At 40.4% G+C, this 12,903-nt stretch overlaps 2 protein-coding genes across 5 annotated transcripts in view; one reads left to right on the top strand and one right to left on the bottom strand.

Annotated features, from left to right (window-relative positions):
- The window catches only part of SPICE1 (spindle and centriole associated protein 1), a 111,790-nt gene that overhangs the window by 38,536 nt on the left and 60,351 nt on the right, over positions 1-12,903 (bottom strand). Inside the window, exon 1 of one of the 3 annotated variants that reach the window (XM_004675214.2) lies at positions 4,264-4,323. The exons of 1 other annotated variant lie outside the window; for it this stretch is intronic. The gene's annotated coding sequence lies outside the window, so the exon portion shown is untranslated. Of the gene's footprint in view, positions 1-4,259; positions 4,324-12,903 lie in introns of those variants that run through there. One more of the 3 variants, XM_012734393.1, reaches the window with a different exon arrangement.
- SIDT1 (SID1 transmembrane family, member 1) overlaps positions 10,682-12,903 on the top strand; it is a 76,012-nt gene continuing 73,790 nt past the window's right edge. The window contains exon 1 of one of the 2 annotated variants that reach the window (XM_004675212.2): positions 10,682-10,923. In XM_004675212.2, the coding sequence (XP_004675269.1) occupies positions 10,714-10,923 (210 nt within the window). In that variant the 5' untranslated portion in view covers positions 10,682-10,713. The remainder of the gene's footprint in view (positions 10,924-12,903) is intronic. The other variant, XM_004675213.2, reaches the window with a different exon arrangement.

Here is a 12,903-nt window from a genome sequence, read left to right as displayed (position 1 = left end):
TTAGAGGCTAACATGTTTTTTATGGTGATGAGGGTTAATGACCACAACAGTGCTGGTAGTGGTAATGAAAGACTAATTAACACATACTGAATGATTTCTACAAGCCAGGTACTGCTCTAAACTTTCCCTACATATTAATACTTCTTTATCCTCACAAAAATTCTATGACGGGGCCCTCCCTGGTGACCCAGTAGGTTAAAGCACAGCACTAAGAAGCTAAAACCACTTCAGCCTGAGTTCAATCCCCACCCGGGAAGAGACCCACATGGTGTGGCAGACCTCTCCTGACCCACCTGCTGCTCCCCTCAGCAGTGTACTTGTCAGTTGGCCTGTTCTGCTCCCCACTCTGTCTCTGGTGAATCCTCTCACCTCCCCTATACCTCGGGCCTGTACCCCAGTTCTGTATACATAAATCATCTTTAAAAAAAATTCTATGACATCTTCACTACATATTATAAGTTTTAAAGATGAGAAAACTAGGACAAGTTAACCAACTGCGAGCCATATAGTGACAGTCACAAGTACCACTAAAAGCCACATGGACATTGATAATAGAACTAAGAATCCAAAACAAACCCATACATTTACAGCTAGTTTACATTCAGTAGTGTGCCAAGAAAAAATTCAAACAGTCTTTTAAGTTAATGATGCTTGAACAACTGGATCTCCATGTAGGAAAGAATGAAGTAGGACTCCTATTTTACAGCATGTATAAAAACTAAAATGAATCACTGACTTAAATGTAAGAGCTAAAAGTACAAAACTCCTATAAGAATATCTTCTTGAAGCTCAAGTTAAGCAAAGGTTTCTTAAATATTCACTAAAAGCACAAGCAAGCAAAGGACAAATACTCCATCTAAGTAAAAAACATTACTGCTTCCTATGGTGATGGCACATGGGTGAACTGGGGGTGGGAAGCCCATGGGGATTACAACTGAGATGAAAAAATGGACAAAATGAAGAATGATGTAAAAAAATTAAAAATATAATTAAAATAAATAAAAACATTTCTGCTTCAAAGGATATCATCAATAAACCACAAGAATGGGAGAAAAAAATGTGCCATCATATTCCATATCCATAAGTATCTAGATGAATTAAAAACAAATGTTAAAAAAGTACAAAACAAAAAAAACAAATCAAAAAGTACAAGCAATGCAATTAAATGACTATGGGTCTTGAACAGACATTTCTTCAAAGAAAAAACTTCAAATGGTCAGTATGCATATGAAAAAATGCTCAACATCATTGGTTACTGGAGGAATACAAATCTAAGACACAATGAATAGCTTTTCACAGCCACTGGGATAGTTTTAACCAAAATAACAAGGACTACGAAAATGTATAGAAATTGAAATCCTTATATATTGCTAGTGGGAAAGTAAAATGGCTTAGCTATTTCTAAAAGCAGTTCCTGAAAAACTTAAAGAGAGTTTCTATAGGACCCCAAATTTCTAGCCATAGTATATACCCAAGATAATTGAAAACAAATGTCCAAAATTTATACACAAAACTTGTACTTGAATATTCATAGCAGCATTATTCTTTGTAAACTGAAGTAGTAACATCCCAGATGTCCATCAGTTGAATGGATAAATTAAATATGGTATATTTACACAACAGAATATTATGTAACAACAAAAGGAATGATATGCCATAACATGGATAAAACTTGAGAATATTGTGCTAGTAGAAGTCACACACCAAATGCCAGCTATTGCATGACTCCACTTATATGAAATGCCCAGGATTAGAGACATAAGGAAGGCAGAAAGGAGAATGACTGCTGATGGACATTGAGCTTTTTTATGGAATGACAAAAATGTAATGGAATTAGACAGAAATGGCAGTTTCAGAGCTCTGTGAATATGCAAAAAATCTCTGAATTGTACATTTAAAGGGGTAAATTGAGTCATATCCAATAAATCTGTTACAAAAACTATGGAAAAATCTAAGAGTTTAAAAAATAAAGAATTCTCTTTAACCACTGAGATTTTTCAATTTACTCTGCAGATACAAAGGGGAAATCATGAATGGTGATAGGGATTATATATTTTTTTTCAATAAGTCTCAAGCGTTATAGTTTAACACACAGTCTTTCATCCAATAATTGTTTTTGAAAGTCTACCACAGGGTAGGCAGCAAAGGCACCACAGCACAGAACAAACAGGTCTAACGGGGCACCAGCTCTCATGAAGCTTACTTTCTAGAGCACTGACAGAGCTCACAGTGATTTCACCCACTCTTGTGCAGAGCAAAAATGCACTGGACACACAAATACTAAAAATAATTCACACCTCTCTTAAAACACCAAAAGCTCATTTCTAACTGCCTTCTGCAAACATCTCCCAAATATCTCCCTTTCAGTGCAGTCAAAATGCAACTTATCATCTCCATTCCCTCCCCACTAACCTCTAATTCTGGTATACAATACCGGTGGTATACAATATCTGGTATTAAATATCTGCCCAAGTAAGCTGAATTTACAGAATTACCATCCCCCAGAGGCTCCAGCATCAACTTCTCTTCCTCCTTGTTTCAAATACAATCAAATATCAGAATCTATTCATTCTTTCCCTGAAATCTCTCATCTGTCCCCTTACTTTATTTACTACAAATGTTTTTGTCCAGGCTTCCACTATTTCTTCTAATTTATCTCCCTTTGTTTCATTTTTGTCATTCATTTTGTCATCCATCTGTTATTTCACCAAATATTTTGAAAGCACCTGCCAAGGGTCAGGTACCAGATACAGCAAGAAAGTAGAACTGCACTCTCAGAGCTTAGAAATTATGGAAAGATCAAGATTTAATAACTGCAATAAAAGGGTAATGAAGGATAATGCAATAAAATTCAGTGTGCCATGGAAGTACTAAATACACAGTAAGAAAAGGTCACCTCTCTCCCCTTAAAATTCCCCCAAAATGTTTAAGTTAAAAACTAAAGTATGGGGGCCCTCCCTGGTCGCGCAGCGGGTTAAAGCACAGCATTGAGAAGCGAAAGTCACTTCAGCATGAGTTTGATCCCCACTCCAACGTGATCCACCTGACAAGGCAGACCTCTCTAGACCTGTGCACTGCTCCCTCAGCAGTGTACTTGTCAGTTGGCCTGTTCTGCTCCCTACTCTGTCTCAGGTGAATCCTCTTACCTCCCCTACACCTCTGGCCTGTACCCCAGCTCTGTATGCATAAATAAATAAATCTTTAAAAAAAAAAAAACCTAAAGTATGAATAAAAGTTAGAAATGGGAGTAAGAATGTTGTAGGGGTGAAGGTTTAGGGGGAAGGGAAGCATTCACAATTTAAGACGTTGAATTCGACTAACAAAGATTTGAAAGTTTTAAAGACCAGGAAAAAGAGTATAAAAGAAAAGGCAGAAGCCAGATCATGGCCTTGTAAATACTGAAACTTGAACGCTATCGTAAAGGCCTAAAAGGAAATCACAGAAGGATTGTAGGGAAAACAGGTGAAACAGCAAATCTGCTCCCACTCGTGAAAAATTTATCAAAAAGAAGTAAGACCTTTTTCAAATATTGTCCCTACACTCAGCTCAACCCAGATATATGAGTAGAAACTAGCTCTCAATCCTTAAATTCCTTCCTCAAAGAAGGTAAAGATTGGCACCTGCAGGGAGGAATCTAACTCAGCGTGTCACTCAGACGGTCTGCCCGGTGGCCAGGCTGACCTTTCTTTCCAGTCTTCTCTCCTTTCACATCTACCACACTTGTTAAAGAGTTCCCTCCTTCACAGACCTCGTTAGCGCTGCTGGAAGGCCTTCAAACTCACTTCCTTCCCCATGTGAACTCCCACTCATTCCTCAAAACTCATTCTTGAATTTCCCTCCAGATAAACCCGTCCCAGACCAACCGGGCGACTTACAGGACCCTCCCAGTGCCCACGTAAGCAGGGTACTCTATCCCACTCCTGCTAGACTGTAAATGTCTTGACAGCTATAATAGTGTACCCTATAATAGTGTACCCAATGTCCAGCTCTGCAGAATCGCCCGAATGCAGTGCGCACGCGCACCCTCGGGTTTTCTTAGAGGGAGCGCCCTAGATTCAAACACATCCAAACACACTTCCTGAAACGCAAAGACATTAACATAAAGAGCCGCATCTGCGATTTCTGTAATAAGGATTCTCCACCCAGGGGCCCAGATCGCCAGAGTAAGACAAGGAGACGAAACAACTGTTCTGCACTGCTGCTCCGTCCCCACGGCTCGGTGGGGCTAGAGCAGCAGTCCCCCATCCATTCGTCACAACCTGCCTTATTGTTTTCCCGAATGCCGCCTCCACGACCAAAACTTCAGACTCCAGAACCACCCGGCCCGCCACAGATTAAGGCAGCCCGCGGCTTCCGGAATGTTGCCTGGGTTACCCAAGCCCCGCCCCACTCCCTTGCGTATATCCGGGACCGCAGTGCGCAGGCGCCTTCTAAAGTCTGGTGAGGGCGTTCTTTGATTAAAAGGCTGGTGTGTACCGTTTCACAGGATGTACCTCTGCGAGATTCCCAGCGAAGCGCAAGGGGGTAGACTACAATGTAGCCTTAGACAGTTTCTGCTAAATTCTCTAAAAACAAGATGGTATCACTCACACTTCATAATATCACTTACTTGCTTTCATCCGTTAATGTATCCAAAAAAGTTTAAAGCCGCCTATCAATGCACCAGACACTATGTTAGTTCAGTAAGGGCTAAAAACTGCCAAGGTCCCTAAGGAAGACATTGTATAGTAGCAGCTATGGACAACACAAATTTAAAATTAAAACTGGTAAGCACTAATAAGTAGGCATACTAATTAGATAGTAAGCTTATAGGAATATTTGAATTACTCAGAAAAGCTGGTTGCCTGCATCTCCTCCAAAAGCCTAAGTTTACACTCTTGTTATTTGGCTTGTTGGTAAGCTTAGCATGGTAAATTCTGCTTTGAATGAGGGCTACTTTTACTTCAGGTAGAGGATTATCTTTAAAAAAAAAAAAATACTCTTATTGATGCATACAAGAACTGGGGTGCAGACCAGAGACGTTGGGGGTGTGGGAGTTAAAGGATTCACCAGAGACAGATAGCAGATAGAACTCATGCTGCTTGCTGGATAGTTCTGACTTTAACCCCTGCACCACAGGGAGGCCCCCATAGTGGACTATCCTTTAAAGGAGTTTTAGATTCATGACCACATTAGAGATGGCTTGAATCTCTATTTCAATTTTGAACTTTGATACATTAACAAATACCAGGTCAGGACATTCAATGGCAGTCTCTAGTAAGCTGAGCAACATATAAAAAGTTCCTAATTGTAGTAAAATAATCATGAGGTTTACTGATAAGGGCAGGCGAGTAACATGTTGAACAGCAGCATTGAACAGTAATACCAAGGGCAAGGCAGAGCAACAATGACAGTGATTGTTGAAATACTAGTGTTATTAGAAGATATTATCTACTTTATCTAAGAATGTCCTGTAGTTTCATCTTTTTGTTTGTATGATTGAATTATGGTCCAACCAAATTTTACAAGAAATATTTCAACTATGGCTTTCAGGAGACTTTCACCTATCTTTCTTGGACTTTTTTTTTTTTTTTTTTGATTCTCATATTTAATGTGGAAATAATCTTGTAGGTCCTTCTCTAGGCTAACCGAAATAGTTTTGGTCATCTAGAATTTAGATTCTGAGGTTCTGATCAACATGCTTACAAACTGATATAGGTCAGATAACCTTGTGTCATATGTACTCAAGAAATTTCAAACTGTTCTAGGAATATTTACTGTTCTTACTTGGGTTTTGGGTAAGTTTTTATTATATCTCTATAATTCATCTTCAAATGGTTAGTTGCATACCTGGCTCATAGGAAGGGTGTATATTTAGTATGGAATAGCATTTGGGTTTACTGCATAGTGCATAGTTGTGGGAAAAAAAGAGGATCTAGACAAGAAGATGAAGGAGGAGGTATAAGAGACAGAGAACAGTAGAAAAGGAACACTGGATATAGAGAGAAAACTAGAAAGAGACTGAAGGAGAGCACTTACCATGGAAATGAGTCTAGATTATTGTTTGCCAAATTGTTCACTAGCTTTGACTAAGAATGTTTCAGTGAAGTGATTTTTAATATAATTTCATTTGGATAGGCCTTTGCAAACCAATTTTTAAAAATGCTAAATTGAGTCTGAGAAATGTTGTTCTTCTTTAAAGCACTTTTCAAATGAACGATTTTGTTCAATTCTGAATTGTAGGCATTAAAAGCCAGATGAAAAAACTTGAAGTTTCTTTCATTGTGCACAAGTTTTTTTAAATTCATGTAGTCTCAAATGTTTGTTTTATTTTGTTTTTCTTGCCATTAGAGATGAATCCATAAAGATATCTATATCATGGAGAGTTTTGCCTATGCTTTCTTCTATGTATTTTATAGTTTCAGGTTTTATATTCATGTCCTTTATCTCTTTTGAGTTGATTTTTGTGTATGTTGTGAGATGGTTTCCTAGTTTTATTCTTTTACATATAGCTGTCCACTTTTCTCAACAGTTGTTGAAAAGGCTTTCCCTGCTACAGTGTATATTTTTAGCTCATTTGTATAGATGAACTATTTATAGAGGTGTGAGTTTATTTCTGGATTCTCAGTTCTGTGCCACTGGTCTTTGTTCCAGTACCATACTGTTTTGATTAGTATATCTTTGCAGTATATTGTGAAGTCTGGGAGCATGATACTATCTTTCTTCCTTTTTTTTTTTTTTAAATCGGATACTATTTGAGATTATGCCCCAAACTTATTGGTAGCCACCTCCAAATTAAACAACATATACCTCCAGACAAGTGGAGGAAAACCGGAGAGAGTTTTATGAATCAAAACCAAATTCTCAGGCCAAAAAAAAAGAATAATCCTTACTAGTTTTATTGCTGACACAAAGCAAAATTTGCCCAAGTAAATGCCAGGCCAATAAGAACTGCAATAGTCAGCTCAAAAAAAAGGTACAAAAGAGCCTATCCTTTTGTTCTACTATGTAACAAAGATACTTTTGGACAACATAACACAAAACAGAAGCATAAGAGAGTAAAAAAGAATGAAAAGGAATGACCCAATTCCACCAAAGATGCCAAACAAATGGGAACCTATGACAAAATCTGAATATCACATTGAGACTAAATAACAAAAAACTCAAAAGCAAAGAGAACAGAGTTCAAAACCAATGATGACTTGCCAGAAAAATTCATGCATGATTTTTTAAGTGTTAAGACATAAGAGGCCTCAAAGGGTATCACACCTCGTTGAAGACTGGGGTCCATGGTGATAGTGCACACAGTATCTCAGTGGAGACTTCAGAAAAACTGCAGAAAAAAACTTAGGCGACTCAAATGCCAGCAAACAGAGGTTATTCAGAACTTGCTATAGCAAGTCACCATCACTTATGTTTGGCAGATACTCAAAGCAAGACAAGGAAATGGGGAAACTTTATAGTAAAAGTAAAGGGAAAGTTACAGAAATGTTCTGACTAGATCTTGGTGCCATGGGACAACTGCAGACAGGCTAATCTAGAAGCAGGGCATTTTATGGTTGGCAGAGCATATCTGACTTCCTCTGATTGATCCTGAGTTGGGAGCAGGGACAACAATTGAAAAAGCTGGCAGTCAGATCAATTTCTGACTTTTCTGGGCCATGTGTTATTGAGGCAAAAACTAGCTTCCTGAATTATCTGCTACAGAGATTCTAAGTCAAAGGTCTATTGTCACATGTGTTTTGGCCACAATCTGCTTATATATATTCAGTCTCTCTCCCTGGAAGCTTGGCATTGTAGATATTTTAAAAAGCTGGCTGATGGACTATAGTTCACTTTTTTAGTTGTTGAGCTAAGAGTTATACAATAGAATGTTTGGTCATACAACATTTTAACTTTCTATTGCACCTTTAAATATTTTCTTTCTGCCTTCTCTCCTCAGTGCAAATTTGTGGCCCTGAGAGTCTAGTTGCCTAAGGTCATTCAATGGATTTGGGATAGAATTAGGATTAGATCATAGAATAGAGTGATTTGTAATATACCACTTGTATCATTTGGTGCAGGTATAGTCTACAACAGCTTTAACATTAATATTTTGGGTTCTGGGCTGCCCTGATGGTGCAAAGGGTTAAGTCTTAACACTATGAAACTACACATGTTTGATCCCAGAGCTAGGGAGCTGACCTGGCTCAACAGACCTCTCCTGTCTCGCCTGCTACTCCCCTCAGCAATACATTTCAGTTAATCACCTATTCTGCTCCCCACTCTGTCTCTAGTGAATCTTCTTACCATAGCCTCCCACCCCACACCTCTGGCCTACACCCCAGCTCTTGTATGCAAAAAATAAATCTTAAAAATAATTTTTTTGGCATCCTATGCTATGATAAAGGACCTGTTCCAAATGCTTCTAACTTCATTGCTTAAAGTTAGAATAAAGTCTTGAAGGGTCTTAATTCCCTTCAAATACCTACAAGGCTGTCATGTGGAAGAAGGATTAGGTTTATTACGATGACCCGCAGGGCAGAACTCACATTAGTGAATGGAAGAAAGGCAGATTTCAGTTTAGAATGTAAAATATCTTTTTAAATGTGAGATACTTGCTTCCAAAATAAGGGGTTGCCTTGTGAAAGGTACACTTCCTCATTTCTGTTTTCAACTTTTAGCCAGTCATGTTTCAGTAGGATTCCATGACCCTATACCTCTAGACAGTACCTGAACTAGCCAGGTCAACTAACCTCAAAAGTTTTCATAGCCTGGACCCTCCCTGGTGGCGCAGCGGGTTAAAGCACAGCACTAAGAAGCTACAGCCACTACCACATGAGTTCGATTCCCGTCTGCCCAGGAGGAGATCCACAGGCGAGGCAGACCTCTCCTGACCCGCCCTCTGCTCCCCTCAGCAGTGTACTTCGTCACTCTGCCTGTTCTGCTCCCCTCTCTGTCTCTGGTGAATTCTCTTACCCTCCACATCTCTAGCCTGTACCCCAGTTCCATATGAATAAATAAATCTTTAAAAATAAAAGTTTTCATAACCTTCAAGTTTGTGGAATTTTGTTAAATTCTGAAGAAGCAAAGATATTTTAAATATAGCAACTTAAAATCATTGAAGTTCTCAATGAAATGATTATGTTAGTTTCTCAAAAACAATATCATTAAACTTTATCCCTAGACTCTTGTTTAAATGAGTGTCTGTGGGTATTTGGTAGTGGGTGTGGTGGATAACATACATCTGAGAAAGTGTGAGCCTATTCCCCTAAGTCATATATAGTGTTGTAAACCAATGTTACCTCAATAAAATAAACAAATAAAAAATTAAAGCAGTATTTTCATCCTGTGTTCATACATCTGTAACGACATTTTAAACTGAAAATTGCCTTAGTAAATCATAATGCAATCTTCCATCAGCATTGATTTCTCAGTATGCAGTTATAAAACTACATACCCAGTAAACTGTATTCATTTTTTAATGTTTTAATAAATTTCAGTGAGATTTAAAGGAAAACTCCCTTGGAAGAGCAAGTACTAAGATCTTAATCTATAATCTTAATTCTTTGAATAAATCTTTTTCTCCTTATTAATATCCCTTCCAGTTGAATGCAATTTTACTCTTTTCTAGCTTATAAGCAACTTGAAGCTAATAAAACAGCTTCTACACCTAAACTGTAATTGACTTTTTCTCCAAAGACATCCAAGCAATTACCCTGCCCTTTATCTGTACCCTTTCACTGTTTAAATCCAATCCCCTAATTTTTGCCAGAGAGGTATTTCCCTTCATAGACAGGCTGTAGTTTCTGTCTTTTGCAAAACAATACAGAATTCTAGGGATACTCTCAGAACATGAGAAGTCATTGCAGAGGCTGCCAGGCTAGAGGCTGGAGCAAGGAAAAACGCCCTGTGCATAAATTCAATTACTCCAAGTCGTCCTTACAACTTCCGGGACCAGACTTCAGGCGATCTTCCGATTTGTTCTTTTTACTACATTCATTTTTTTTTTATGACTGTACATATTTACATACGGACACATATGTCGAAGGAGAGTGAAAGCGATGACGTGAGGCTCCGGTTGGAAAATAGGAGGTGATACGGAAATACAGCAGGTTATCTGGGAAAGGGTTCTTGGGAGGGGGGAACTGAGAGTTAATAACCATCACTCAGATGAGCCGGACTTCTCTGCAGGTAGACTGGAAAAGCGAACTCGTGTACCCTCTTTGGAGGCGGGTTCCGCTGCTTTCTGTTTCTTCGCTTCAGGCAGGGTGCACACAGATTTGAAAGGGACTGAATGTTCTGCTCTATGGTTGGTCAGGTTGACTCAAGTGGATATCTCTGTTTAATGTCTCCAATGTCTTATCTTTCTTTCTTTCTTTTTTTTCCTTCGGGGTTGAGGAGGAAGTAATCGGTTAAAATTCTGGTTGGGTAAATGGGGGATTCTCCGAAATGAAGGGGAAGGAAACGGATCAAGAAGCCTGAAAGCACTGCAAGAGACCCCCCTGTGCCCCCGTATCTGCGGCCCCCCTAACTCCGGCAAGTAACCCCCAGTGGAGAGCCCAGAAGGCTGCATCAATATTTGATCGGCCCTTCGCCAGTGCGTCGCTAGCACTCGCTGGCGGGTTTCCGCCAGGTATCGCGCGCGCCGCGCTGAAGCCCCCGCCCGGGCCCGCGAGGGCTCTCCAGGACTGGCTCGGTGCTTAGCCTCCTCCACAGGGAACCTCTGCTTCGCAGCGGAGCGCGGTGCCCACCATGCGGGGTTGCCCGCGACTCGCTCTGCTCTGCGCGCTGCCCTGGCTCCTGCGGGCGGCGGCGCCCGGGCACCCAGTGCAATATTCCCAGCTACGCGGCGACCCCCTAGAACCAGCCCGAGGCGCCGATTTCGACCGCGTCTACAGCGGGATAGTGAGCATCAGCACCGAGAACATCTACTCCTTCAACTACACCAGCTGGCCTGGCCAGGTGAGACACTTGTTTTTTTTTTTTTTTCCGCTCGAATACAGGAACTTGCCAGATCTCAGACCCCATTGATGTATTTGTTCCCCTGGGATTCGACCTCAGAAACCCGGGGACCTTCTTTCTTTTTGCAAACCAACCACTGCTTCGCCCAGCCACAACGTCCGTTTCCCGGTGGTGCCCCCCCTAGTTGGCCTGGTGGCTGCATTTTGGGGCTTTGCTGAGACTCGAGTTGCCCTCACCAGGTTCAGGTCCTGCCCTCCCCCCCTTCTCTCCCCCCCCCCCCGTCGTCAAGCCGACCCCCAATATACATTTGCTGGGTCTTTCTCTAATAAATTCAGGATTTCTAAGGTTGCAGAGGGAAAGGACAGCACCTCTATTCCTAATGCCTTGAGGGGAGGAACCTCATTTCACTTGGATGATTCAGCCAGACCCTCTATTTTATTGCTCTTGGGGAAGGAGAGCTGCTTATAATCTAAAGTGGGAATGTGTGAGAATGGACGCAAGCTGCAGAAACTGTGTATACAATAGTCATTTCCTGCTTTTCTGTACCATTATCACATGGATGTGCTTCAGGGAAACCAGTAGACACTGTCCAAAGACCTTGAAACTGCAGCCATCAGCTGATCTACCAAGGTTTTCTATTTTAAATAAGATGGATAAATGTGTGAAAGTTCTAGACCTATTTCTGAGGAAACTAAAGTGAAGGCAAGAAATGACTGTTCAGTAACCATCTCTTGACATACAATACACATTGACTGTGTAGCCTCAAGAAAATGCATACAGTTAGCCTTTTCCCCCAATAAGATACCTTTCTGGAGCAGAGAGAAAAGAGAAAATTCTCCAGTGTGCAGGTCTCTGGAACGTCTCTGATATAAATGTATCATATGTACCACTTATTACGCCAACATTCTGACACCCTCAGGAAATTCCAGAACCAGAAGATTAGGAGACCACCATATGCCTCCCCCTCTCATTTTGGATCAATACTTAGCTGGAGAGAACAAAACTGCCCATCTCCTGTCTGGAACCAAATCCTAGGGCACTTGTCACCATGGCAGCACCTGTCCCTTCCTCTGCTGACCTATAGGCTGTGTGTCCTGATGCAGGCAGAGCAGCTGTGGGCAGAGCATTTCCTGTGTAGATAAGGAGAGGGCAGTCTTTATGCCCCAAACTTGATCTCACAGACCTTCTACTGACCAGTGGGTTCTGTCCGAGTAGTGTGGACCAGTTGATACTACACACAGTACACTCTATACCTATGCTTGGCTCAGAAACAAATAAAAATTTGGAACAGCTCTTGACTTCTGCACTATACTATCAGTTCTCTCCTAAGCCACTGGTGAAGGAACTCAAATGATGTGCGCAAAGTAAGTGCTGGCATCTTTCCCTCCTACTTAGAGAGAGAGACTTTTTATAATGGGTGTTTTGACCTGTTTGTTCTTAGTGCTCAGTGAGACTGGGCACAGGTTGCACAGTCTGCAGTAGGGACTCACCAGCTGGTCTATCCTAGAAAACTAAGATAGTGAGCACAGGGCAGAGTCAGGCTTATCTCTACCCTGGTATACCCTAGCACAGTGTTTGGCACGTAAGAGGTTAACTGTTTTTGAAAAAAGGAATAAGTAAAGAAAGATTTAAGGAGTCCTTAACTGGAGATACTTAACTATTTTATTTATTTTAGACAATATATATATTGTCTTAGTAGCGGAAAAGTGAGATTTTAGTTAAAAACATTTCATGAAAAATTGTCATGAAAGTCAAAAATTTAAAAAATTATTCTGACATGATGCCCTTTGCCATTTTGTATGTGTGTTGAAATGTTGTTTCTTTTATAAAACAGTGGTTATAAATGTCTTTGTATAATAATGATAAAAGTTGACAACTCAGTAGTCCATAAAAATTTACTAATCTGGCCCTCCCTGGTGGTGCAGCGGGTTAAAGCACAGCACTGAGAATCTAAAGCCGCTTCTGCATGAGTTCAATTCC

This window comes from Condylura cristata, unplaced genomic scaffold (genome assembly GCF_000260355.1).
Source record: "Condylura cristata isolate star-nosed mole 26May11 unplaced genomic scaffold, ConCri1.0 scaffold00003, whole genome shotgun sequence".
Lineage (NCBI taxonomy): Eukaryota > Metazoa > Chordata > Mammalia > Eulipotyphla > Talpidae > Condylura > Condylura cristata.
This window is presented reverse-complemented; position numbering and strand designations above follow the sequence as displayed.